Source organism: Hyalella azteca, unplaced genomic scaffold, assembly GCF_000764305.2.
Source record: "Hyalella azteca isolate HAZT.00-mixed unplaced genomic scaffold, Hazt_2.0.2 contig4627, whole genome shotgun sequence".
NCBI lineage: Eukaryota > Metazoa > Arthropoda > Malacostraca > Amphipoda > Hyalellidae > Hyalella > Hyalella azteca.
This window is the reverse complement of record NW_025934840.1, coordinates 36,603-64,258: the sequence shown is the minus strand read 5'-3', so window position 1 is coordinate 64,258 and position 27,656 is coordinate 36,603. Positions and strand designations below refer to the sequence as shown.

The 27,656-nt window shown below is 40.5% G+C and overlaps 5 protein-coding genes across 8 annotated transcripts in view; 4 read left to right on the top strand and 1 right to left on the bottom strand.

The window, feature by feature from the left end:
* Window positions 1-3,296, top strand: LOC108665346. Its single transcript, XM_018152091.2, has 3 exons — window positions 1-94; window positions 771-864; window positions 1,267-3,296. The coding sequence occupies exons 2-3, from the start codon at window positions 771-773 to the stop codon at window positions 2,130-2,132; spliced, it is 960 nt and encodes a 319-aa protein (XP_018007580.1). The 5' UTR covers window positions 1-94; the 3' UTR covers window positions 2,133-3,296.
* A 2,210-nt stretch (window positions 3,297-5,506) lies between these two features.
* Window positions 5,507-8,197, top strand: LOC108665349. Of its 3 annotated transcripts, none has more exons than XM_018152094.2 (3): window positions 5,507-5,558; window positions 6,343-6,440; window positions 6,988-8,197. In XM_018152094.2, exons 2-3 carry the CDS (start codon window positions 6,347-6,349, stop codon window positions 7,572-7,574), a joined length of 681 nt encoding a protein of 226 aa, XP_018007583.1. In that variant the 5' UTR covers window positions 5,507-5,558; window positions 6,343-6,346; the 3' UTR covers window positions 7,575-8,197. The 3 variants fall into 3 exon arrangements, with proteins under 3 accessions (XP_018007583.1, XP_047736050.1, XP_047736051.1); XM_047880094.1 differs by having other exon boundaries at window positions 5,541-5,558; window positions 6,322-6,440; XM_047880095.1 differs by lacking the exon at window positions 5,507-5,558 and adding an exon at window positions 5,566-5,583.
* A 2,721-nt stretch (window positions 8,198-10,918) lies between these two features.
* On the top strand, window positions 10,919-12,956 carry LOC108665336 (skin secretory protein xP2-like). The gene is made up of 2 exons (XM_047880084.1): window positions 10,919-11,152; window positions 11,296-12,956. Exon 2 carries the CDS (start codon window positions 11,340-11,342, stop codon window positions 12,693-12,695), a length of 1,356 nt encoding a protein of 451 aa, XP_047736040.1. The 5' UTR covers window positions 10,919-11,152; window positions 11,296-11,339; the 3' UTR covers window positions 12,696-12,956.
* Window positions 12,957-18,203: 5,247 nt separating this feature from the next.
* Window positions 18,204-21,478, top strand: LOC108665357. Of its 2 annotated transcripts, none has more exons than XM_018152103.2 (3): window positions 18,204-18,555; window positions 18,736-20,057; window positions 20,228-21,478. In XM_018152103.2, the coding sequence occupies exons 2-3, from the start codon at window positions 19,955-19,957 to the stop codon at window positions 21,007-21,009; spliced, it is 885 nt and encodes a 294-aa protein (XP_018007592.1). In that variant the 5' UTR covers window positions 18,204-18,555; window positions 18,736-19,954; the 3' UTR covers window positions 21,010-21,478. The 2 variants fall into 2 exon arrangements, with proteins under 2 accessions (XP_018007592.1, XP_018007593.1); XM_018152104.2 differs by having other exon boundaries at window positions 18,204-18,578.
* Window positions 21,479-25,095: 3,617 nt separating this feature from the next.
* Window positions 25,096-27,656, bottom strand: part of LOC108665335 (acetylcholine receptor subunit alpha-1-A-like) — a 9,394-nt gene continuing 6,833 nt past the window's right edge. Inside the window, exons 8-10 of the mRNA XM_047880086.1 lie at window positions 27,372-27,480; window positions 26,317-26,443; window positions 25,096-25,685 (exon numbers count right to left, since the gene is read on the bottom strand). Coding sequence (XP_047736042.1) covers window positions 25,096-25,685; window positions 26,317-26,443; window positions 27,372-27,480 — 826 coding nt within the window. The remainder of the gene's footprint in view (window positions 25,686-26,316; window positions 26,444-27,371; window positions 27,481-27,656) is intronic.

Genomic DNA, 27,656 nt, shown 5'->3' with positions numbered 1-27,656 from the left:
TGCAACTGCGTATTGTTCGTCCTTGTGTAACGTGTCAGTGACGCGGTCTAGGCTACGTGCAGTGTTGAAAATTCGGAACGATCCCTTGTTAACTGTGAGTGTCAGGATGGCTGTGTTGGCTACAATTAAATTAAAATAGCATCTTATCTCCGACTAGGCGTTGCTGTGATCTTGTCTAAATTATCATAGTGTTTAACGTTTTTTGGTGTCGTCTTCTCTGTAAACGGTGTGGAGACGTGCTAAGCTTGAACTGAACAATGTGTACGGTAGCGGTGGTTGAGTTACAGTTGTGTGATCTATAATTCTAGAATAGTGTGCCATGACCGACGTAATACTGACGACAAAAGTACGAAGTTTACTTGTGTTTTTAAATACATTTTGAAGTCTTCTTTACTCTTTCTGAATGCTCTATACATACATACAAGGAAGCTCAGACACATTTTTTTCTACAGGCGTGATAGTTTTTATTAACTTTGAAGAGGCTGTTGTGTTTTCAATGCATTTCTGAAGTCTTCTTTACCCTATCTGAATGTTCTCTACTACATGAAGAGAAGTTCAGGGTACATATGTTTTTGCAGGCGTAAAGCGTAATGGTTTTTTATTAATTTTGAAGAGGCTTCCGTGCGCGAAACCTTGTTAACGATAAGGTTGAATTTATTAAGGTTGAATTTATTATTTAAGGTTGAATTTATTATTTAAGGTTGAATTTATTAAGGTTGAATTTATTATTTAAGGTTGAATTTATTATTTAAGGTTGAATTTATTCGCAGATGCCGTCATTTGGAGGGTTAGCAGACGTCAAGACCGTAGTCTGTTGGGGCTTAGCAGTAGTTTTCTTCACCGCACTGATAATCCTGCCAAGAAGTAAGACAATTCTTAAGGAACATTGTTCAATGAAGTTGTACTGAAGTTTGAGGAGTACGAAAATGAATCAAGCACGATAATATGTATCTTGGGGTCGATAAACTTCTTTGATTCGTATACGTTGTCGTGCTGTCAATATTCAGACGAAATTTCGAGGTAGATGTTAGGAAATTACTATGAATTCTGTCAATATAAAATAGTATTTATCGTACAACACAATTAATGGTACATATTCTGAAGAATACAGTTTTATATAAATTCATCTGGAGAAAACAATTTTATATAAATTAATTGAATACTATGATGAATGACTTGAGGTAACCCATGTACTCATTCTGAATTTATCTGAAATTCATCATTAATCATTTTCGTGGGATTCATTAATGTTGGTAATTTCTTCAGATATCGACCCCGTATTGTTCATCAGTATAGCAACTCTGGCAGCATTCTTCTCGGTGTCGGCCATTGTCCTCGTTATCCTGCATCTGAAAGTATTCGACCTCTGCAGAGACAAGATTAAAAACGGCAATTTCTCGCTTATTTTCTCAAGATCTGCTACAGCGATCGATGACCCCAAAGAATTGGACGTTTATCCATTCGAGTCAGCCTGTGAACATCAAAGACATTCATTTCCGCATCAACAACAAAATTTACAGGTCGTCCGTGATGCAGAATCACGCAGACCTTCGTCTCGTACGAGCGAAGGTGCAGCGTTGTTGGAAACAAACGTCCCGAAAAAAGGGACGAAACCTGCGACTTTCTCAGAAACCTGCGTAGTCAACAAAAAGCTACCAGGATTGCGTGGCGCCGCGGAACAAGACGAAACAAACGTCCCGAAAAAAGGGACGAAACCTGCAACTTTCTCAGAAACCTGCGTAGTCAATAAAAAGCTACCAGGATTGCGTAGCGCCGCCGAACAAGACGAAACTGACGGAACCGACACACTTTTGGACAATACGAGTAACATTCCTCTTGGTTATTACCGAGGTTGTTCAGCTCACGAAATCAACAAACGTTCTAAGATAACTGAGGATTTGGTCGAATATTCCTCACAGGCCGATGGAAATACTCGGGATGTCGTTGAAACTGCATCTAGTTCGCGACAAGTTTCAACTGTGGGAGATGCAGCAAGTGGGGATTCGTGCTCCGGGCAGAAGAAAAGAGTAAAGAAAACTGTGCAATTTGAGAAACGCGAAAGCAAATATGTGGCAAATTTGCTAAATACATTCATTCATCCTAAGACACCCGTGGAGAGGATTTACTACTGAATCCATGATGACAATTTTATGATGATGATGTTTAGCAGTCTGTTGTTAGCTTGGCGTATCTATCTTATTGCCGACTTATTAATCTACTTAAGCCTTCTAACGAAGCTACTCCAATCGTTTATCAAGGCCGTGACTTAAAATATCGCAAATGATTAAGGCATTGATCATTTACTCATTTTACTGTAATGTTGGCATAAATTTGGAGCGCCTGGAAAGTGTGTTATTCACGTTGTATTTGTTTCTGTCATTTTACAAAGTTTTGATATTATACGGTCCTTCCCTCTATTTTAGAATAAAATACCATCATATTCTTGATTCTAACCTAACTTCATACCATTAACAGTAGTAAATGGGCCTGTTTTTCATGGTTTTAGGCAATAAAACCATTCTTTAATTATAGCGCCCACTTAAGTTGAAAGCATCCGAAGAGAAAATGAATAGTTATAAAATAACTCTAGTGCGGTTGGATTTAAAATATTATACGCTCTATTAGTTCTGTGATTCCTTGTTAAATGTAATGAACACTTTCAATGAAGTGAATTGAAAGACGAAACTGCATGAATTTTGAGGTGGCGGTATAAAAAATATACTAGGGCATTAATACAGGTTTAAATTCTTGACTGTTATAATGGAAATTGAAAGAGATCATTCACTAGCCTTTTGATTAATGAAAATGAGCATTGAATTTAGAATTTTATTATGGCTATCGGTAACGAAAGACATCGTAAATGGTGGCAGCGTTCGTTAATTGAGATAATTGAACTTGGGTGCTGGCGTCAATTAAGTAGTGCTGGGCGTTATTGCCAAAGTGGATTGAGAACGATCCTTCCCATTCGGCATTGTTGATGAAAGTATTGTGCTAAATTTGATGGACATCAATATTTAATTTTCATTGTTAGAAGTTCGAACGAAATTGCTGCTTTCTGTCGTTGAAAGTTATTTCAAAAGTACTTGAATGATTTGGCGCCAGTCTCCATTTTTGTAACACGTCCACTGTTTCTTCTGATTTTTCGTCAGTTTCTGTGCAATGTTTAGACCTTCCATGTCCCACCGCAACAATTAAACCTCATTTTAAACACATTAAGCTTCTTTAGTTCAACGCAGTTATGTGAGAGGTCTTATTTGTAACGACGATCATAAATGGAAATATATTTTTACTCATAACGCCATTCTTAACCCATGTAACAAAAATGACGCAAAATATTTAATTTGACTCAAATTGATGCTAGCATTGAATGTTTCTAGTTTGCTTCACGAGTGTGGTAGGGAGATTACATTTAAAACGATGGGCATCAACGCATATATGCGAGAGATCTTGCTTGTAATGACGAAAAGATTGAAATATATTTTTACTCCTCACGCCATTCGCAACCTATGAAACTAAAATGATGCATAACATGGAGTTGGACTCCAATTGATGTACGAATTGAATGCTACTAGTTTGGTTCGCGAGTGTGTTAGATAACATATAAAACGATAAGCAAAGGAATGGAGCACTGTTTTAAAACATTACATCATACCCTCACAGTAATGGGTTGATTACTTTGGACGCAGATGTCGAGTTAAAATGACTATGTCGGCTAAAGGAGAGTTTCCACATATGATGCCGGATAGCGAGTATTCTCTGTTCAATATTTTTAGTTTTGAAAATCAAACAACATTCTCGACCGACGATTGGTCATTTTGGCCCCGGTAAGCTTTTGGAATACCCTGTACCTCCGGGCATGTCAACAAAGTATCTAAAACTATTTTGGTCTTTACACTTGCGTGGAGGAATCTCCATCTCACCGTCCATCATCACATTGCTAGAAATACCATGGCCCGTGAAAATCAACTACGGCGTTTTCAGAATCTGTTAGTGAGCATTTCCGAAAATGCATCAAGATCGGGATCTGCTAACTAATCACGTGATACTTGAAAAACTAAAATCAATCAATAACGCAAGTGAAGCCATTCGAGTTCCAGCATACAGTACAATGTTGACAGAACAATATTTTTCAGCTTTTTTGTACATCTATGATGGGAACGAGTTGTTGAGACGAAGCGTTCATTCGACCGCTCACGACCAATCGGTGTAACATTGCGTAACATAGCCTCTGGTCAGCACAAGATCATTCAGTTTACGCAAGATATTTTTAAGATTCTTTAAATTGCGCAATATATCGCGCAACCCTCAAAATGGCCATTAGACCTCGACATTTTTATAGCGCTCACCAGAACATGCCCAATCAAATCGAGCCTCTAGGGGCGGCTTAACAATCATCACAATAAGGGCCATGAAAACGCTCTAATCATCATTCATATAGTGTCCGGTAAGCCATATTATTTTTTGAGATCCTGCGTCATAATTCCAACGGACATTCTGTTTTTTTTTTTCAAGCTTCCGTGTTTATCCCAATAAGCGTTGTCAGTTTTTTCTTGGTTTCGCCCGATTATATTTTAAAGTGCAATTTAACGTAACGATTCATGAACAAGTATTGTAATTACGCAATTACATTATCTCAATTTAATGCACAAATTTTTCAGGAGCGTTAAAAAAAGCAATAGGGCCTGCTTCCTTATGAAGTAACAAAGTCATTCAGGAAAAGACCTGAGGGCCTATACTTTCGAAAAAAGTTAAGCGATCGTAAGTTCATCAGCCAATCATTGACGGCCTTTCAAGCAAAATCCACCAATCATAGACAAGAAAATAGAGCGTAAGTACTTACGTTCACTTAGCGAGTTTTGAAAGTATGGCCCCTGGGCTTGGCATTAGGAAAGTAAGAACTTGTTATTTAGGAGGGTGTAAACACTCTGAAAATACCCATTAACGCCTGAAAGAAATAAAAGCGTGTTTGATTAATCAGATGGATGCATAACTGCCAAATTTATGCGAGTATCGTTTTGAAAAACAGTCAAGCAATTAAACAATTAAATTGAAAAAAAACATACGACAATATATCAGAATATTATCGCTTTATTCTAATAAAGCTGCAATGTTACGCGTAGATCTCTTGAATACGAGACTGGGTCACTGCCACAACATCAAAAATATCCAATCGGTTTCTTGGTAAATACCAGTATTTCTAATGAGCTTAGTTCAATGGAATTTTCATAATTTCTGATGTACCTGAAAGCGCAGGTTCAAATACTTTGAGGCTTTGGGCTATACTTTCAAAATTCACTAAGTGAACGTGAGTACTTACGCTCTATTTTCTTGTCTATGATTGGTGGATTTTGCTTGAAATGGGGTTAATGATTGGCTGATGAACTTACGATCTCTTAACTTTTTTTTGAAAGTATGGGCCCTGTTCTGAAACAATCTGATTTACGTGTATTTACAGAGTATGACTCGAAAGAAGTAGAATAAGTTTTGTTCCGCTTCGCACCTTATCCAGCGTGTGTAGTAGCACGTCGAGTGGAATTGGAAACAACCAAAACAAATGTGTAATTCGTTTAATTAATATTTTCAGTGAGCTTTAATATCAATTTTATGTGACGTGCATCATAATACAAGAAAGTTTCGTAATGAATTTGTTGAGATTTGTTAGATAAGCTTCTCCAAATTGCCGGTGGTTTCAATTCGATGGTGATAGTGTTGCTAGAATTTTATCAATTCCTGTTTGGTTTTCTGATCTAAATTCCAGTACATTGTTGCGTCTCGAGAATTTGTGAAATTCAATTGAAAATATGATGTCATATGCTTAATTATGGAGAATAAACAAAGGCTATGATTAGTGTTAGCCTAGTGTCAAACCACAAGTTAGGAACGTCTCAATAGCTTGAGAATATTTTCGACAGTTTTCACTAGTGGTTAGCGACGTTTTGGGTTCAGCTCTGAAATTGTTGGTCTTTATAGTGTTTGATAATAAGCGAACCGTTATTTATAACACTGCTCCTGCTAAGAGGAATTAATTGTAATAAACGAAATTTAATTTTCTTATAAGCGACTAAGGAGCCCAGTATGCATGGTTTTTTTCTCGATGATTCCATTCACCCACAATTCCTACGTAATTTATTTTGATAATGGAATACCACAAAAAATTGTTACTCGTATTTTATTTTTCTCGTGTCCCACTCAAGGGACCCAAAGTTCGATGAAATTGGTCCAGTTGTTTATTGTCGTACAGTATTTTTCTCGATAGTATCTTCTTACTAACATGGAAATAGAAGCCAGAGTTTTCATGATTAATCATTATGCATTTTTCAGGTTAAATTATTAATTCTTCAGTGACATGGGCTGGACCTGCGGGCAAGTCAAGCTCGTGACCTGGTGCGTGTGTTGGCTGTGCGCTGCTGTCATCGGAATTATTCTTCCTCAGTTTCCAGGTGAACTAAAATATTCGGTAACTGGTGTCACCGTGGATGAAAATATTATGGAAATAGAATTCGGTCCATTGAATCTTTTTTGTATACTCGAAAATTTTTCAAATGCTTGCCAATATGACAAAAATATAAATGGCCTCTTCCTTCCTCAGTTTTCAGGTTTACAACTAAAATATTCGGTAACAGGTGTCAACGAAGACAAAAATAATATGAAAATAGAATTCGGTGCGTTGAATCCTTTTTGTATATTCGAAAATTTTTTTCAAATGCTTGCCAATATGACAAAAATATAAATGGCATCATCCTTCCTCAGTTTCCAGGTGAACTAAAATATTCGGTAACTGGCGTCACCGTAGAGGAAAAGAATATGAAAATAAAATTCGGTGCATTGAATCCTTTTTTGTAGATTCGAAATTTTTTTCAAATGCTTCCCATTTTGAAAAAAATATGTAGAAATGGAATTCGGTGCATTGAATCCTGTTTTATATATTCGAAAATTTTATTAAATGTTTGACTATACAATCTAATTGCTCCAATTTTTTGTTGGCAGATGTTCGTGGAGGTTGGAAGATCGCTCTGTACGTGCTAGTGGTGGTGCTTGCCGTGAGTCCGGTCATCGCCATCATTGTGGAGCTGGACAGGTTGGTGAATGCAGTTCGTGCTCATGTCGCCGAACAAACTCCATCGTCTCCAATTCATCACCACGAAATACAGCAAAATGGAACTGTACCCGACGTACCAAATATAGTTGTGTGCCCTGTCGACGTTCATCAATCTGGATCCCCAAGCGCAGGTGCCAAACCAGTTAGTAAATTCTTCAAGAGTTGGGCGGATTTGAAGACCTTGAGAAAATCGGGCTACGAAGAATTGCCGAAAAATGAAGACAAAATGTCAGCAGTTAAGACAGACAGCGAAAATACTTTTCAATACTTGAATGTTAATGCTTGTATGAACACCAATGTACCTGCTGTAATGCCTGGCGAAATCAGCGATTCTTTGGATGAAGAATATTTCGAAACGGATGAAGGAGCTGTAATTGTGGTGAAAAAAGTGAGTAGATCAGACGCAATTCGCAACATGAAGCTTAACAGTGAGCCAGCTATGCCCGTGCCCCAAGATGAACAAGCGTCCAGCTAGAAACTTTAACCGCTTCAACATAATATTGTTAAAATTTCTCTAATTTAAATAAATTTTCGTCCATAATATCCATTTGATTAGGGGAACTCCTTTCCATTTTACATTTGCCAACGAGGAAATAGATGGTAGTAGGTATAATTCTTTTCCCGAATTCTGATAAGCATGGGATCAGTTGATAAGGTTTACGTTACTAATCAAGTCGTCATGTTGTTGTTTATTTGTTTACTGATGATGTGGGGTTGTCCCCCATGTCCCTCTCGGCTCAAGTTGTCACAAAGTCTTTACTTTTTATTTATTTTTATGGAAGTAGGTACTAGAAACTGATCCATGAGGTACCGAATAATGTTTAATTCGTGCCTAACCACAGCAAGTCGTCATTATCAAAGCGTTTTAATATCTTTAGTCTTGTCCGAAGTGAGAGTCGATCGTGTTGTACCTCCGAATATTGTTTGAATGCATTTGAACATTGATGTTGATTTATTGCAGGAGTTACATTCATAAAAATTATGTAAAACCAATCCCAGTTTAACTACATTAGTTACTTATGAAGATCGTTTGAATTCATTCGAACATTGATGTTGATTTATTGAAAGAGTTATATTAATAAAAATTATGTAAAATCATTCCCTGTTTAACTACATCATTACTAAGGTATTTCAGAATTTACAGTGTCAGTATATACTTATTCTGTAGATGTTTACAGAAATCGCGGCTCAAGTGACGGCACATTAATTTAAATTAGTAAAATAAATGTCTCGCTCGCTGCACTCTATTCATAAGAGATCAGAAGATTTTACGAGATTATTATATTAATTTCTAAAACTTTTCAATTTGCTGGCAAATTAGTTTTCATGTAGTTATATCTAACCCAGTTAAAATTTCACCTACATTCTATCGCCATATATTTACTGTACAACTCTTAATAAAAGATACAAACCTAACTTCTTAATAGTCATGGTTATTACACATTTTTATTGAATTTATGGTAATTTACAGGGTGATTCACTAAAACTTCCTGATTTGAAAACTCGATGAAAAGGAACTATTCAAGATATAAGACAGACAGCGAAAATACTTTTCAGTACTTGAATTCAATACTTGAAAACAAGATAATTTTATTGAAAAATACATTACCTTGATTTTTGTATCATTTAGTTTTAAAGATGACCTCGGACAAATGACTGTCTCCATGGTCAATGCAATCAGTTGATCGATTTTTTAAGTTCCGTTTAACTCGCTGAAGCATATTGACGGGTATGTTTTGGCGATGGCGTGGTGTACGTTGTTCTTCAAGTGAGGTAGGTTCCTTGGACAGTCATTATTAGCAATTAATTTAAGATAACCCCATCAAAAATCAGAAAGAGCCCAATCGGGGGATCGGGACGGCCAAAGAAGGTCGACACTCAAGAAGATGAGGCTTTGCGAAATGTTATCTCAGAAGATCCATTGGTCATCGCGCTGTGCCTCTTTAACTCTCTCTACATTTTCGGGCGTTGTGGCAGTCCGCTGGGCCCATACTTTCAAAAAAAGTTAAGAGGTCGTAAGTTCATCAGCCAATCATTGACGGCCTTGCAAGCAAAATCCACCAATCATAGACAAGAAAATAGAGCGTAAGTACTTACGTTCACTTAGCCAGTTTTGAAAGTACTTACGCTCTATTTTCTTGTCTATGATTGGCAGATTTAGCTTGAAAGGCCGTCAATGATTGGCTGATGAACTTTCGATCTCTTAACTTCTTTTGAAAGTATAGGCCCTGGCCCTCTTGCATTCACACTTCTACTTGGCCTAAATATGTTCACCCACGTAACAATCGATTTCCTATCAGGTACCCGGACCTGAAGGATGAATACGTAACCGATTCCGGAATGCTCGTCGAGTAGCGATAATGGAACGGCCATTAGAAGAGTGCGACTCGACGGCAAGCGCACGCTGCTTTTTGTGTAAATTTTTGAACTGATGATGAAGCTAGTCCCTAAAACGTTTTGAATGAATTTAAATAAATGAATTTACTTTGAGTTTTCTACCACTCTGACATAAGTAATTGCAGACGCCATTTAATCAGAGTGAATATTTTTTTTTGTTTATAAATTTTTGATGCGATTTCAGCAGACTAAAGATGTAAGTAGATACTTATTTATGAAAAAACTCATAGTACATATTTAAAGACAAAATTAGCGACTATTGCTAAATCGGACACTGTATTCAATGCCGATTCCTCTAATTAATTGATTATGCATTTCAAACTGAGATACCTTAGAGCCACCTTTAATATTTTTACCTTCGGTTAACGCTAAGCACTATCGCGTATTTGAAAATAGAGTAAATATGGATCTGAATCAGAATATTCTTTAACGCTACAGATATCCTGAATTTGGAATGATTTCCAAATTTCTTGAACCATACACTTAAGAAAGTTGCTAACTTCAGGAACGACCTGTTGGTAACCTAACATAATTATTCAAAGTGTGGTGCATGGAGCAGTTACGCCGTATTCGGAAAGTGGAGTCAAGTAGTTGATTTAGTGCTGGCGCTAGCGTGGTATAGAATAGCGGACATCTCTGGGCCCATACTTTCAAAAAAAGTTAAGAGATCGTAAGTTCATCAGCCAATCATTGACGGTCTTTCAAGCAAAATCCACCAATCATATAAAAAAAATAGAGCATAAGTACTCACGTCCACTAAGCGAGTTTTGCAAGTATGGCCCCTGAAACCTTTGAGATTGCATTAGGATAGGGAAGATAGTTAAAGGGTGAACCGACAAGTAGGTGTGTGTTGGTGTACCATACAAGTAGGTGTGTGTTGGTTAACTAAACGAGTAGGTGTGTGTTGGTTAACCAAACGAGTAGGTGTGTGTTGGTTAACCAAACGAGTAGGTGTGTGTTGGTGTACCAAACGAGTAGGTGTGTGTTGGTGTACCAAACGAGTAGGTGTGTTGGTGTACCAAACGAGTAGGTGTGTGTTGGTGTACCAAACGAGTAGGTGTGTGTTGGTGTACCAAACGAGTAGGTGTGTGTTGGTGTGCCGACAAGTATAGGTGTGTGGGTGTTGGTGTGCCGACTAGTATAGGTGTGTGGGTGTTGGTGTCTCGACAAGTATAGGTGTGTGGGTGTTGGTGTCTCGACAAGTATAGATGTGTGGGTGTTGGTGTCTCGACAAGTATAGATGTGTGGGTGTTGGTGTCTCGACAAGTATAGGTGTGTGTGTGTTGGTGTAGACCCTCATCCTAGCAACACAAGGTGTAAGTTATGCCATGTATAGTAGCCATGTGTCCAGCTTATGCAGATAAGGTGGTAGTATAGGAGATCCTAGGTATAAGTGTTGATGCATTACAAAATTTCTTGAATTTCTTGTCTATTTAACGCGCAGGTGCGACCTCAACACTTGACATCTGTATTCTTGCAATCGTGCAGGTGGATTTTAAGAGTTATCTAATACTAGACTTGAAGAAAACATAAGCTTAGACACGATGACGACACCACTTAGTAACGGCCAAATTCTTCAAAAAATCTTGATAATCGTGCTGCTGTTTTTTGTCCTGATCATCGCCGTGATACTATACATGTATTTTGGGCTGCCAGGTGAGACTCGTACCGAATAGTGGATGTCGTACCTTTCAGCATACTGATTAATGTGGCTTGAATACAGATTGTTCATAATCTGGAACATATTTGACGATATTATTTAGTAAATTGGCCCTGAAAACATCCCTCATGTTTTTCAGGTAAATAGGAGTCCGAAGCAGGCAGAATAATTGCGGTCATAGCTATGATCGTTCTAGTTGCGTGTATGCTGGTGATAGGATGGGATCTCGTCCTTCACTTCCGCAGCACCAGAGAGCAACCGTTAAACCATATTACAACAGACCCTGTGAATCCTGGTAACGACCTGGAGATTGGAGCCCCACCACCAACTCCGGTAGCTGGTGTTACCCGGCAGCGTTTAGGCTTCCGCAGCATTTTCTCGAATGCAAATGCGTCCTTTAGATCGACATCTACTACAAGTTCAAGATGGTCCATGAGGAACATATTCGAGAACGTCAGATTTCCCAGGCAAAGAGAAACTTCTGGCAGCAGTTCCGGGGACCCTGGGACACCTCCTCCGCGCTATGAATCCTTGGAAAGATTGGCTGTTATAACAGGAGACGAAAGCTTTTTCCGTCGCCAAGCTGCAGCTAGAGCTGCAAATGATGAGATGACTATAAGCCCCGCAGATCCCGTGAATGCTAGTCACTCTGAATCAGAAGAAGCAGCTAAAGACTCTGCATCAGAGGGCGCGGTTCCAATCGATAGAGTCCCCCTAGCGACTGAAGTGCAGCCGGCGGAAACTTCTGTAGAACTGCAGGAACGTGATGAAGCGCATTGTGCCGATGCAGAGGTGGCCGCTGAAGATGGTGCCCCGTCGGGCGCCGCTGACGAGGTGTCTGCCGAAGATGGTGCCCCGTCGGGCGCCGCTGACGAGGTGGCCGCCGAAGATGGTGCCCCGTCGGACGTCGCGGACGAAGTGTCTGCCGAAGATGGTGCCCCGTCGGTCGTCGCGGACGAGGTGTCTGCCGAAGATGGTGCCCCGTCGGTCGTCGCGGACGAGGTGGCCGCCGAAGATGGTGCCCCGTCGGTCGTCGCGGACGAGGTGGCCGCCGAAGATGGTGCCCCGTCGGCCGTCGCGGACGAGGTGGCCGCGGAAGATGTTGCCCCGTCGGGCGCCGCGGACGAGGTGGCCGCCGAAGATGTGGCCCCGTCGGGCGCCGCGGACGAGGTGTCTGCCGAAGATGGTGCTCCGTCGGGCGCCGCGGACGAGGCGTCTGCCGTAGATGGTGCCCCGTCGGTCGTCGCGGACGATGTGGCCGCCGAAGATGGTGCCCCGTCGGTCGTCGCGGACGATGTGGCCGCCGAAGATGGTGCCCCGTCGGTCGTCGCAGACGATGTGGCCGCCGAAGATGGTGCTCCGTCGGTCGTCGCGGACGATGTGGCCGCCGAAGAGGGTGCCCCGTCGGCCGTCGCGGACGAGGTGGCCGCCGAAGATGGTGCCCCGTTGGTGGTTGTCGGGAACGGGCAAGCCTCTCCTCCAGGACGTCTTGGCAAGGATGTTGTAATACCCACGGAAAGAGAAAGAAATGGCAAATGAGCAGTTGATGGGGGTTTTTACGCAAGACAAAAGTGAACACTTGCCAACTGCAGTAACTGTAGTTTTTAGCTCATTGGCTCGCATATTATGTCTAGCCTCTACTTTTAAGTTCTATTTTACTGAAATATGTTGTTGATCATGTTCTTAATTTACAGTGTGAAACACTGTCGTTTTGGTGGTTTGTAGGATTGCAGTCATTTAGTTTGATTTTACTTGTTTAGGACATTTCGATTGTTTTCTTCAATTTAAATGAGGACATAATTTCTTATTCCTATCCTGCCCCTCACTGCAAATGCCTGATGAAATTATAGTTAGTGACATAGTAAATCAGTCGGATAGCTTTAACTAGAAAAACTTTTTTGCTATTAGGAGCTATGTAGCCAGCGCCGATAAGACGACCGCATGATTGTTCGTATGAAACGTCCTGAAACTTCCATGCCAGTTCAACCGGCAAGAATAATCCAAATAACGTTGTCAGGGGACTCTAACGGTACCCCGGCTGTTTCAGTTCGCCGATTGCAATTAACGTCTCGTACGTTATAATCCATCCTCATTCATCAACCCTCTTGAATATTTGCAGGCCAGTCTTGCATGATCATGTGTGCATAGTCTTGAGCATCAAGAGGACGTATGATGATTATCGCATTAACTCTTACGGAACTAGAGTCAACCCCCGTTTTGACGCGTACTCGTTGCTAGCTGTTATAGGATCAAATTATCATAACGTTGATTCGGGTAAATCTAATTTTGAACTCGTAAGAATTGATAGACTTCATATATAGTCCGGAAACTCTCCAGTAATCATCAAATGAAATCGAGCCAATGCCGATATTATCGTTTGTATTGCTGAAAGACTTTGTCTATAAGTCACGCTAGGGTCCGTAAGCTGGGGCTCGTTGACAAACCATTCCTACAATATCTGAGGGATGAGAAGAATTGAAAGGAAGCGATAAACCGTAGTGAAGAGAGTATTTAAAATTCAGATGCCAGTGGGGCCGAGGTACTTACAATTCCAATTGCCGCTCTGAACAAATTGGATTAAAGGCATGAGTCCAGTAGAACTCAGAATATTTGAGTACTAAATGGGGGCGAAAAGACTATGCGGCAGACTAGCGTGAGCTTGCCATTTAATGTAAGAATTCTATTCGGAATAAGCGAGCAGCACAAATAACTGGGAAATATTTACGTTGTCCACTCTCCTTTCATGTCGCTTGAGATTTTTTAGAAAAGGTTCCACTACCTATTCTGATCTATGTAGTCTGCCTTCGTTAATTCAAATTGCATTTCGATCGTATGCAAACTGAATAAAAAGTCTTAGACTCTCGAGAGACTCAAGAAGGCAGGAATGAACTTGAAAAAAAACGCAGGAATGGTTTTGAAAAGATGCTTCTAGTAATCTTCCTTATTAAGTAAGAGACTTGTAAGCGAAATAATTACTTCGACAGTAAAACGAACTGCTGGAAACGAGGTTACTCGATGACAGGCCCAAAATTCCGCCAACCGACTGCCGGTTGGTTGCGTCCAGCCTATTCAGGCAGGAAAAAGACCGTCACTCGCTAGATCGTAATCGTGCAATGCAGGTAAAAATGTCGGGCACGCAGTAATGATCGTAAGCTGTGGCAGTACCCACCGGATGTGTGTGTGTGCGGTGCCACTAGGAAAGAGTGGAAAAGAACAAGAGGTGGCGCAGAGTGGCCAGAAAGAAGAAGAAATGGAAAAGACAGTTGGAGATGGAAAGGCGCATTGCGCATAATTGGGTTGGCTGTAGGTGCTATAATTGGGCTCACCGGATGACTAGGAATTGTCGCGGTGCTATTCGAAAAATTACTGTAAACTGCCAGTGCTGTTCGAGCAATGACTGGAGGCTTTCGCAGGTCACTGGTCGGGGAATCAAAAAGCTGCTGGTCCAGGAGGGAAGCCCATGTCAACATCTTCACTGTTGCTCTTGTATCCTTAGCATATTTGATAACGCAGCTGCTACCTTTTGCTCATATTCGTCAAGGTTTCTTTGAAGTAAACGAACTGTTATTCAATTCGCTACTTAACTAGAACGGGACTAGTATTTGGGCTAGTTGAAAATTTTGGCTTCTAGCGGATGAGTTACGTACATCATGGTGGTCTATGTAGTTCCAGTTTAATGTCGCTGGTGTTGTCAGCTGTGAAGTTTCATCACGGATTTTTTCAATGAGCCAGTTTCTTCCATTTTGTATTCGTTATACTAAAGAACGTTTATAAAATTAGTAACTGGGTTTTCAATCTTAAATTTTAATTTTGCATAATTTATATGCATTGATGTTAGAATTTTGCGGGTTACTTCAGGAATGAAGTCATTTGCTAATAACATTAAAATTAGTTCTTTTATTTATGTTTCATTAGCGATTATGTTTGCAATTCCTCGAAGCAAAATTTGCAATTGACATCAAATCAACCAGCTACTTAGCTGCTATTCTCCATAGCATCCTTACTATTACTTGAATGATTCTGGAGCTGAAGCAAAACGCCCAACCCAGGCAAGTCCCGACCTACATGTTCGATAGAAAATCACTTTCAGTAGAAAACCTTTTTAGCGCATTTTCTCATTTATGGGAAAAATGCACTATTGTGCTCGCCATGTCCGTCCGTCTGTCCGTCCGTGACTTCACGTTTTCGTCGACGAGAAAATGCGCCCTTTGTCACTCACTGCAGTAAGTACTGAGTTATAATTTTTTTGTATCATTGGTGTGCATTAGTCGTAACAATCGTCGAACGTCATGATAATTCTTAACCCTCTATCGCCGTATGACACTCTCCGGGAAAATAACTATCAACTTGAATTATGCGTAAACTATCGAGTGTAGCAACATCAGGACGTTTGTACGCAACAGAGAACATTTTAAAGTTGTCGTAAGTGGCGGCAACCATCAGTGCAAGTCATTTTGCGCTCACTAGCAACGTATCCTTTTTGGGAAGTAGGCTTGTGACAATATTGCTCCGGTTACTCGTGTCAGGCGGTAAAGGGTTAAGAACGATTTACGTCGGTGATGGATTTGAAGTTAATTGTGCTCGGATGCCCCAGGGTGAGAAATGTCGTAGTGCAACGTGCATGGCAACTTCGCAGGGGGCGTTTCAGTACCCTTATAGTTCCAGAGCCCCAATTAGTCTCTACTACAACCAATAATTCATGCGCTAGCTGTGAAGCCAACCTGAACAAAATCCAGCTTTGACCTCAAAAAGTAAAATCTTTCTCCTATTTAGTTCACTTATCCAACATTCTATCTAAAATTTGAGTGTCACTGCAAGTACATCGGCAATGTAGTTCTATTCTGATGACTGAAGGTTGGCTAGGCTACTGGAAGCCAGTGAATCGTCATGTGCCCAAGAAGCACCCTGATAGCGCCCTGTGTTGTCCATTGCCTATACGACCCACTATCACTTCCTGTACTCCTCCTACCTCCACACTTACCCTCACTCTCAGGAGTTCGATCCCCACCCAAAAAACCTTTCTGGACCTAACCTAACTTCACTGGCTACATCAAGGTGGAGAAGCGGGGCTAGTAGGACCTGTAGTCTGTCGTTGCCGATAGGTGGAGAAACTGCGTAGTTGTGGAGGTAGGAACATGCTGGGCTGGGGTGTTAGCCTTTATGAAGACTAAACTGACTTGAGCGGTGGCTGCGGACACACGGCGCTATGGCTTTACGCCAGTTTGCGAGGCTTCACGCCAGTTTTCGAGGCTTTACGCCAGTTTTCGAAACTGGTGTGGCTTGTAGTGCTTCTTGGGAGTTGTACTTGCACTAGCTACAGTTAAGTGTAGCTAGCTGTGGTGCACGTTTGGCCTGATCCTTGGCTACGGACGAGGCTAGTTGACTGGATTGGTGGCCAACGGCTGTGCTTCCGTATTCATCCTTAGGTGGTAAATGTGTACAAAAAATATATTACGATGGCCCGAATTACATGTGCAGTAGTGAATATTGATGTGTTTTGAACTACCAGATATGCGAACAGAAACTTTTAATTTCAAGATGATCAGTTAGTTAGGCCTACTACACTACAGGAAATACTGGAGATCATACAAACTAACTTAATCGCTGCTTCTGCGGGTCATAGCTATCTCCAGACATGCCTAATTTAAGTCGCCACCATGCGTAGCAATTGCTGCACTTCCATTACGCTAAAGTTCGATCAAGCCTACTAGGCCTACCCTTGCCTTTTCTCGTGAAAAGTTTTCGGTCCCATAAGAAATTTGAAATTCTGGTAACTCGTCTTCCCATGCATGGCCTCCAAAGCGTTTTTGTGGCAGAGCGTATACACTATACAGCTCGCGGGACCGAATTATTTCAGTTTTTACTTGTTCCCAGCGGTATCGATACAAATGATCTAAGAGTACATGAATGAGCTGGTCTTAGGCTTGAAGATATGAAAAGCGGGTTCATGTGCGGAAAATTGACTACTCGTTGTCTATTTTTCAAGCATTGGTCGTTTTCTTTAAGATATCTTGAAGTTTCTTTTATTTAGACTTAGCACCTGCTAGTCATTTAAATTTACTCTTCAAAAATCGAAAACTATGCAAATAGAACTCCTATTCTGTTGTTTACTTAGGTACTGACCAGCTCAAAATCAAGTCAGTTTCACTTCAAACAATGTGAAAGCAGATTGATTTTATTCATCAGTTCGATTCTTTCAATTATTTATTCCGTTAGATCTAGTTCCTAGCATCAAATGATGTCTCTAGTAATTTTGACAGATGAGTTTTTGCAGTATGGCTAAATTTCACTGAAATGTTATTAGTTTGAATGATTCATATTAACTTTCTGTTGAGATTTGTTTCTGAATTTGAAGCCTTTCATCGTTTTTCAGTGTACGATTATGCTTGGACAATGTTCGTGATTATTGTAATAGATTTTTCCGGGGTTCGTTTTCAAGCAATAACCATGCCAGCTTAAGGTTCTGGAAGACCTTGTTTCAGTTGAAGTTTGTTGCCTAGGGAAGCCTCTGCCTCCCACCTTCGCGCTGTGCTGGGGGGCTTTTTTTTATCTGCTCAACACAGATTATCAGGCATTTATCCAAGATAGGTATGAAAAATTTCTTCCGCCTGTGCATTCCGTGTCATCTTCTGGTCCCGAAAGTTCGGCAGCAAGCACCACGGCTGATGTTGCCTGCGGGCCTTATTTGTAGAAACTACTGCACTTATACCATCGGACTGCTTCCGTGCGTGCGATTGATTTATGACAGGAACAGTCTTGTAGGAAAAACGTATTTCTTTTGCAAATCTCCAATAATTAGACAGATAGGCGATCCCTAGGGTACATTTCATTATACTTTGTAAATACAGTTTCAACAGTTACGTTTCAAGGAGCTTTTCCGAGGAATTGGAATAGAGTTTTGATCGCAGGAGGTCCATTAAGAGATCTAACTTCAGTCGAATGGTTTAATTTCAGTTATTTTTTCCCCTGAATTGACTTTACAAAACAACTGAACTGATTGATGCTCTTGTTGATTTTTGCAAGTATTGAATGGAAATAGTTAATGATAGTTTCTTTCCAGGAAGCGAAATGGTTGACAGACGTCTTTGAATGGACCCTTGAAATCTTAATATCTTTCTTTGGCCGAGCCTACGATTTACAGTTCACTATAATACTAATAATCCAATCTTCTTCACAATAATCTGCAGAAAGGATTTAACTGATTCGTACAGTGAACTTAATTGGTGAAAGTGTGATAAACATACCTTCCACTGGTCAAATTTATCAACAGAAGTACAAAGTTTTTTGGTCATGGTATCTACCGCCAGGCGCACAGTGACTTGGTTCGCGTGTGTAATCGTCGCGGGACTCGCCCTCTCCGGCCTTGTTTACATCACCATCGATACTCTACGAAATGACGGTACAACGTTGAGAACTGTTGGTGTGAGTGTTTAATTAATGTGAATATCAAATTGTTGCATTTTATACTTGGGCGCATGGGCATTCTGCCCATGCGCTCAGTTGTTTTGACGTCTTAAACAAGTTTCCCATTTTAGTTATTATCGTACATACATATAGTCTCTTACTTCTTTTCTGGCAGACGCTCGAGTGATCGAAAGCGGTACGAAGTACGTCAGCGCTTTTTTTCTCATAATGTGCGTCATGATCTCCGTTGCAATGGCAAATAACACGGGAAAGTTGAAGGAAGATGAAAAGCAGCAACTGTACGAGGCTTATGCTCGGGTGATTCTTCCTCCATCTTTTGACGACCTCAGCTTAAGGTCCTTACGTAGGGCTTCTTCGGTAGAAAGTGCGCCTCCTCCTTACGAGTCCTTGCAAATCTCACACACGCCACAATTGGAAGGAAGAGAAGGAATGGTTCCGGACCTCACTGAAGACCATCCCAGGCAAAATTCAAGCCTAAGTCAAGATGGAATCGATAATCGGACTTCACCAGCTCTGTCATCTTTGTCATTTCCTGAAATTGTCTGCGGCTCATCTGAGGAGGTCAAGAATTTCTCGGGTGTTGACCAAATCCACAAATTTACCCCACAAGCTGCTGTGGATAAATAAAAGAATTTCGGAAAAGCTGTAGCGTCTCCGATGATTAAAACTCGCTCGGCTACTGACAGGAACGAGCAGTTAACTGGAAGTAATTTAAATAACTGACACTAATTAAAATATTTCTTTACAACTGTAGTGGCCACGTTTCGGGCTTCCAGGAACCATGTTGGTTTGAATATCGAATAAATTTTTTTGACCTATGGCATAAAAAACTCAGCAAATCTTTCAGCCACCGTGTAGCGTAACTCACTGAGTAGCCTAACCCAAAGAGTATCTTGAGCCCCTGGGGGATGACGATTTATACAAACATCTAGGGGACTAATTGCGTTCCCCGGGCTACCCGAGCTATTGTTGAATAAAAAAGATATTGAGAATTTAAGAATATCTCTGAGTTATCATTGACAGCATTGACGAACTTCTTTCGCTTCTTAAAGCTAATTAGAATAAATTATGCATTCTTGAATGATGATACGAAGCTGATGATGATTTTTTGTGCCATAGAGCTGAATTTTAAATCTAATGACGATAATTATGTACCGAATTTAACTTTGATATCCTCGTTAATTCAATCTAATTGAATGGAACTTTTTCCATTCGTACATTTGACCTGAGTTCTGCATTATTTATTTAGCATTGCACGTTTTTTTAAACTCCCTACCTCTGAAATACGTTAAGCATTATTCTATGGCTGATTACTTTCCTGAAGAATTTCAGAGTATATATATTTGATTAAACGGGTACCGAACGTGGACAGCATGAGCGTCAAGAGTAAAATTCGTAAAGGTTTCCTAAGTTTTCTTACAGCGGCTACCATTGCCTTCGCAATTTATCTTGTCGTTGACGTCGTCATGCACCCTGGTTAGTGTACCACTGTTTTATGGAGTACAATATCGTTTGATTGGTGTAGAGTGGTATCTTGATTCACTATGTAAATATCTGAATCTGAATTAAAAATTAAAAGAGTATTTCCAAGTTTTTCATAGTAAGCCGAAGAACGTGGCAAAAGTTTTACTCAGTCTCTTTCGCAGGCACGAAAGAGGAACCCAGGAATATCCGTTGGGTGCTCCTCGCGTTCTGTTATTGCTCTACTTGTGTGTACCTGCTGTTCCTGGTTCCTACATACGTTCCTCGATACCTTGATGACGCCCCACCTCCCAAGAAAATTCCGGACGAAAGAGAACGACAGCGTGCTCTAGCCGCGGCCGATGTTGAAACCAGCACTGAACAACTCTCTTCGCCCAGTGAACCTCGCACTCCTACTGAAACGAAAGATCAGGAGGAAGATGCGCTAATCTCAGAGAATTGCTCTGGTAGTGCGCTCGATGAAGCTCGCAGTACGGATGGAGCAGCTGCTGCACTTGGTAGCGTCGAAGAATTAGCATCGTTTTCTAGTCAAGATACACTTTCAAGAGATAGGAGGTCGAGATTTAAAAAGGGCCAGACCTGGCCACGAAGCCGTAATAATGGCTGGAACGATATAGCTGATGTCTCTGCTTTAGAGGAAGGACTTGTAGGCCCAGAGCACATGAAAATCGACAACTTTTTGAACAGGATCGATGAAGAAAAGAAGCGGGCGAATGAACAACGTCGCACTGACAAATCTCGTAGTAGAAATTCATCAGCTAGTAGAGACAGTACAACATCTACTACGGATAGTTCAAGTTATCCTATAGCCGATGAGTCCAACCCACGAAGGAACCGTCCTCCTCCTCCACCAAAACTAAACCCTGACGAGGAAGTGAGTTTAGTACCATGGGGGGCTACTGGGGCGAGGCCGAAAACTACTCGAAGAGGGAGAAAGCATCATTGATTTTACTGAGAAGTCTCGAATCATCAACCCACTCAATATTATGAATGTCATGTTCACTTTGGACTAGATTCAATCTCTTTAATGAGTAGCCTGAAAAAGTGGCAATTTTAAGAAAAGATATATATTTTTTGCATGAAGCTTTACTTCATTTTTAACAAAAGAAAGTTTAAGGTTTTCAATGAATCAAACCTTAGTTTCTGTGAAGAAAAGTAAAATCTGTGGTATATAAAAAAATTCACATTCTTTGCACAGATTTAGCCTCTTGTAGCTGTCCATTTTAGTTGTGAGACGAGATTTTAAAAAAATATTCCGGCCTTTTTAAAAGATTTCATCAACAAGGTCGTTAATAGCACCTAATAAAACATAAATTTCAGTCGACTTTGAATTGCAATTCAGCTCCGACTATTGCCGGTTCGTCAGGTGTTACTTTCGGCAACCTAAATATATATTATTTTATGGACCTTATCCATTCAAAATGTGTTTTTTTAACCGCTAAGCCAAGTTACGGTCCTTAAGTGTTATTAGCCTCTCTCGTGACATGTGGATGTCAGTGAGGCGGCTCAATATGTTTGCTGTTAAGCGTGCTATGCGCACTGGCTGGCTTACCGAGATTTAGGCCAGGTCCAAAAATCTGCTATTGCTTACTTGCCGCATGTTACCTCTTGCTCCAAAATCCCATGCGTCACTTGGGACACCCATTACACGTTTTCACCTCACATCGGAGCCATAGCCACTAAAGCGACATGCTCTCTACCTAAGACCCCTGGCTGGCACTAACTGAGATTTCTCCAAGGAGGACATCATCACCACAATCGTGCGCCCAATCCTCAACTACGCTGTCCCGTCTGGTACCTTGTCGCATCACGCACCGCAATAACAAGCCTCCAAACTATCCAAAACACGGCTTTGAGATTGGCCACCGGCTGCCTCAAAATGGCCCCGATCGCCCATCTCCACAATTAAACTGGCGTCCTTCCTCTGCTCGCTCACCTAGACCTGGCTTACGCACAGCTTCTCGCCAGCGCCCGGCCTCCAGCCTACCCATACTCCATTCTACACTGTATCTGCTGCCCTCGGGGACCGTCCCATGAAAGCCTTCTTATGTCCAGATTGGGCCACCTTGTTGCGCCCTTTCTGATGAACGGCATCATGCCCGCCGACGCCTGCGGAGAGGCTAAGCGCTCCCACGTTGCGGCGACCGCCGAGAACAACGCTATTCTTGCGACCCCACCACCACCGATTGCATCAGAAAAGGCCTCGCTGCCCAGCGCCTATCGATCGGCGCTATCCCAGCTCCGTTCGGGCTACTGTAGTTCCCTGGCGTCCTACACTTTTAGGGTCGGTCGGTTCCCCAGTGCCTCCTGCTCCGAGTGTGGGGATTCCCTCCAGTCCGTCCAGCATCTCTTCGCCTGCCCCTCCTTCCCCACGTCCCACAATGTCTCCTCACTGTCTGACAGTCCCGTAGAGGCGGCAGAGCTCCTGGCCGCCCTACCCTCCCTGCCTTCGGCACCAGAAACTAGAACTAAAAGATGCTTGCTGTCGCGCCTGTACCTGTAGTGTCAATGGGACTACTGTGCCCGTGCGGGTACATTTAATTCATTTTACTCCGGTTGATTTGTGTTTCATTTGAGTCGTACAATGAAAGATTAAGAACCAATTTGATAGGAAGTGACAGATGTAATTATTAAACGCGACTGAAGACTCGCTTTATAATTGTAATATATCTTTCGAATATTCTTTTTTTAGTAAAGGAACACGTATCATAGCATTTGAGCTCGAATTTGGATTGAGATTGAAACGATTAAATATGTGGAAATACTTTAGTTTGCAAATACATTCGTTGGATAGAAATCCGATCGATTGTGGAAAGTTGGGTGACCGACTGGTTCGAATTTAGTTCGACTGGCGTTGGTAGTGTTTACATACGGACCGTACTGAAATTAAATCACTGTCGGACCTAATGTACATGAAACCTGTCGGAATGAAACCTTTCATATAGTATGAAATATCTGGTTGTGTAACTCCCATTTTCTTCATGTTCTTGAATGTTCAAAACGACTATCGCCCATGGGGTTGTTACATGAGGTTTCTGGAGAAAAAAAACTTGTACTTGAAAATTTGTACTGCTGCACAATTGCGAAGATAAACTATTTGATTAGGTGTTGAGGACAGAGTACAAATCTAATAAATTATGTATACCGAGCTTTTTTTTCGACAGAAGTTAGAAGTGAAGCTTTCAATTGCTATTTTTCCCGTTCCACAGCAGTTGAACGCCAGTACGAAAGATATTAAATGATGCTTTTGACAGTGGAAGTTTGGAAAACATTTTTTTCCCTCCAGGACTAAAGTAAACAGGAGATTAACATATAAGATCGGAAACTTTACGGTCTTCTTCGTGAGATTAGAGACGCAACGCCATTTGTTGATAGTCCCAACATTCTTGTAACAACTTTCCGATGTTGATTATCCAGGAGAAGGAAATTCGAACTGACATACGATTTGCACATTTAATGAGTTTCTTATTTAATTTCCGATTTACCCAACGCATATGGCAAGAAAATATTAACACGGCTAGATTATCGAAATTTATTTCGAAGAAAAGGCGATAAACAAACAAGTTAGTATAATGACTAGATGAAAGTGCGAACTCTTGTAGAATAGTATTATTAATATAAATTCGTCGAATGAAGAATACTCTCGACCAACTGAAAAGGCGAATTCTTGTAGAAATGTATTATTAATATAAATTCGTCGAGAATGCTCTCCTGGAAATGTATATTATTTTAACGACCATCTAGCCGAGATTCCGATTATCAGATACTTCTTCCTAATCAGATTTAAATCTAAGTTCGACGGATAGACCACTGGCTCCTTTAAGGCTGTTCAAAACGTGTACAGTAGTTAAAAGAATATAATTTGAATCATTTACTATATTAAACATTATTACAAAACACTGATTCCTGCACGGCTAAATTTTTCCAACATCTGGAGAAAGTGACGTTAACGTTCTAACAGATCTGGTGGAGGAAGAAAAATTACGTCAGTAGCAAACTGTAACAATATCTTCTCTAAATTTCAACGGTAAATGAGATTATACATCAACTAGAAGAAAATCTAAAATCTATCAATAATAATTTTAACGCCTAATTAGAAAACGTTTTCATTTCAAAAAGACCAAGTATCAAATAGAGAAGAGTATCAGAGATGTATGAGCATTGTAAATTTTAAAGACATTCCTAGCAGCAGAAATATGCTCCTTAGACAAAGCTTTGCAAGTGAAGTCCACTTTCAATTTAATTCTCTCTATTTATATGTTTATGTGTATAACTCATCAAATAGAGCTATACAAAAATATAACTCAGTGCTTACTGCAGTGAGTGACGGAAAGCGCTTTTTCTCATCGACGAAAGCGTGAAGTCACGGACGGACGGACAGACGGACAGACAGACGGATGGATGGACGGAAATGACGAGCACAATAGCGCCTTTTTTCCAAAAATGAGATAATACGCTAAAAAACATAAAATTGATACACTGAAACCGGTGTGTTGCGTGTTCAACTTTCCATAGGGAACGTGCGAGACCTCATCTGGCGTGCGAGACCTCATCTGGAGTGCGAGACCTCATCTGGAGTGCGAGACCTCATCTGGAGTGCGAGACCTCATCTGGAGTGCGAGACCTCATCTGGAGTGCCTAGAAATTACTTACAATAATTATTCCTTCTATTATTGTAAATATGTTTGTTGCACTTATTTTAATATAAACTCGTATTAGTGTCATGGTGTTACTATTTCACGAAGACGAATGTGCTGCTCCCAATATAACACGATATTTTTAAAGTTCATTATGTTTATTTCTATTTGAATATTAACGGATCCTTACTAACTATAAAATATTTGTTACATTTATTTTAATATAAACTTAGACTAGTGTCATGGTGTTAACTGACGATACGAATGTACTGCTCCCAATATAAGAGGATATTTTTTAAAATTCATCATGGTAATTTCCATTTGAACATTAACGAATTTTTACTAACGACAGGAAAATAAATTTTTCCCAATTCTCCGGATGAAGATTAACATTTTTAATGTCCACCTCCATCACTTCCTCCATCAGCGCCAATGTCATCGTAACAGCTTCCGCCACTGACTTCGCAACCTTCCAGACCAGTTCCTTTACGTCTATTGTTATTTCCTGTTCCACTTTCACCACTCGAATGAAAAGTGTTCTTTGATTCACCACTGTGGTCGTCGAAGCAGCTAACATCTTTACATCCACCGCCACTTCCATTATTTCCCTTATGAACATTTTCATTGAATTCCTTGTCACTTGCTCCGTGCGCATCGTTCTGGATACCAGCAGAGTTATGGGACATTTGGTATACCAACTGCCACCGTTGTTCGTCTGTCAAGTCATTGCAATCAGTGCTGTTGCGGCCATAAGGACAGTACTCGAACTTCTCCGAGTAAGGCGAGCTCGTCAGGATTATTACGTTGAAAAAGAACGCTGTCAAGAAGAATGCAATGAACAAAAATCTGTCGGTAACCCGAGCAACAAATTTCCATTCTTCCTGTCTGACGTTGGTTCTTTTCTCTCGAAGGCGAGCTGCCTCCGCCCTCAGCATGATCTTGAGCATCTTTTCCAGGGCGTCGCACGTACGACGCTGGAACGGATCTGCAGTAAACAACTGAGTCTTGAATCATTCGTTGATACAGAAATAATTTATGCATTATAATTACATATATAAAAAAAACTAACAGATAATCAAACCTTGAACCTGTGCAGATGATTACTTTTTTCGAGATTATATTTTTGTAATCGAGACCGCAAGACTTTGAAATTTATAAGGATTTTAATTTATGTTCCAATTATTTTGAACGTCAAATAACATTTAAATCTTTAAGTAAAATGATACAGATAACGATGATTCTTGGCTCCTCGATGATATGCGTCCATGACCAGGCAATAAGTCCAGCAGCTATCTAAATCAATCGGCAGCTATGGAAAGATCGGGCTCCAAAGGCCGGATCCCTTGTGAATCAAGTCACGAAAAATTCAAGAATCGGAAACAGGCCATGGGCCTATTTCTTCAATGCCGACACTTCTATTCTATTCTATTCTATTCTATTCTATTCTATTCTATTCTATTCTATTCTATTCTATTCCATTCCATTCTATTCTATTCCATTATATTCTATTATATTATATTATATTCCATTCTATTCTATTCTATTCTATTCCATTATATTCTATCCTATTCTGTTCTATTCTATTTTATTCTATTCTATTCTATTTGTAACCTCACGAAGCTGTTGCTGCCCGGCCGCGCGCTGGTAGGTGTCGGTCACGGTGCTCACGAAGAGCCTGTCGTCAGCGCTCGCCGGCCGAACTCTTGTCACTCCTGAGCCAAGCTTACACTTCTCTTGTAACTCCTGTAAGTAAAGGAACAACTGATACCCACATGTGCCGTTTGTTCTTGAATCTTCATTGTACGGATATTCTATAGTTTAAATTCTTGATAAACTTGAATCGTCAATGTTCAGATATTCTATAGTTTAAATTCTTGATTACCAATTGGAACAACTGACAGCCATATGTGCCTTTTGTTCTTGAATCTTCATTGTACGGATTTTCTATAGTTTAAATTCTTGATAACCAATTGGAACAACTGACGCCCACATGCCTCTTGTTCTTGAATTTTCATTGTTCAGATATTCTATAGATTAAATTATTCATAACCAATTGGAACAACTGTCACCCACATGACTCTTGTTCTTGAATCTTCATTGTTCAGATATTTTATCATTCGATAGTCTAAATTCTTGATAATCAATTGCATGTTAAGTAGAATGTAATCCGGTCATGTGATGTGAATATATGTTTTTAAATTGCGTTATTTACTATTGATAATATTTAAATTTTTTATGTCATTGCATTACACGTAGCTGCAAAATATTTTTGTAATCACATGAAAATATCAGCGGCTGCGATTGGGTGTTTGATCTTGTATGCAAATATCGGCTTGTTAAATACAGTCAATTACTTGACGATTATGATCTGATTATTTTGCTTGTTTTAAATGAGCTTAAATGAAGCCTATATGAAAAATGTTATCAGCATTTATACTATAAATATTATTTAATGTATAACAATTATTTTTTTGCTCCTGTGTCTCTTGTGTCATCCTGAGCCAGTTTGGTCCGGCAAAATTGCGTATCAGTGCTACGTCCATCCTCACCCACAACAAAAAATATCATTTTTTGTATAATTTGATCCACAACGGGCCAAATTATCCAAATAATTTGTAAAATATGGCCCGTTCATGTTTTTTCCGTTCACATACAAATTTTCAACGCTCACCTCCACGTCGCTGTCGTTGTCATCGTCGTGGCCGTCCAGGTCCCAGAGATCCAAGATCAACTCCGGGATTTTGACCCGCAAATTTTGTGCGACGAACACCGCCGTCCTCCTGTCAGCGTAACAACCCAGGGAAAACTTACAGTCGCGGCAGCTTCTGATTTGGATTACCAGAAGCTGGGGCGACTTTAAATTTTGTTAGGGTAGGAGTTCTTCCCAGTGAAAATTTACCGACGCGGCAGCTTCTGATTTGGATTACCAGAAGCTGGGGCGATTCTAAATTTTGTT

Coding starts and splice junctions, on each gene's coding strand:
- LOC108665346 (XM_018152091.2), top strand. CDS start 771: ATGCCGTCATTTGGAGGGTTAGCAGACGTCAAGACCGTAGTCTGTTGG. Junction 865..1,266: donor ACTGATAATCCTGCCAAGAA/GTAAGACAATTC, acceptor TAATTTCTTCAG/ATATCGACCCCGTATTGTTC.
- LOC108665349 (XM_018152094.2), top strand. CDS start 6,347: ATGGGCTGGACCTGCGGGCAAGTCAAGCTCGTGACCTGGTGCGTGTGT. Junction 6,441..6,987: donor TATTCTTCCTCAGTTTCCAG/GTGAACTAAAAT, acceptor TTTTGTTGGCAG/ATGTTCGTGGAGGTTGGAAG.
- LOC108665336 (XM_047880084.1), top strand. CDS start 11,340: ATGATCGTTCTAGTTGCGTGTATGCTGGTGATAGGATGGGATCTCGTC.
- LOC108665357 (XM_018152103.2), top strand. CDS start 19,955: ATGAGCGTCAAGAGTAAAATTCGTAAAGGTTTCCTAAGTTTTCTTACA. Junction 20,058..20,227: donor TGACGTCGTCATGCACCCTG/GTTAGTGTACCA, acceptor TCTCTTTCGCAG/GCACGAAAGAGGAACCCAGG.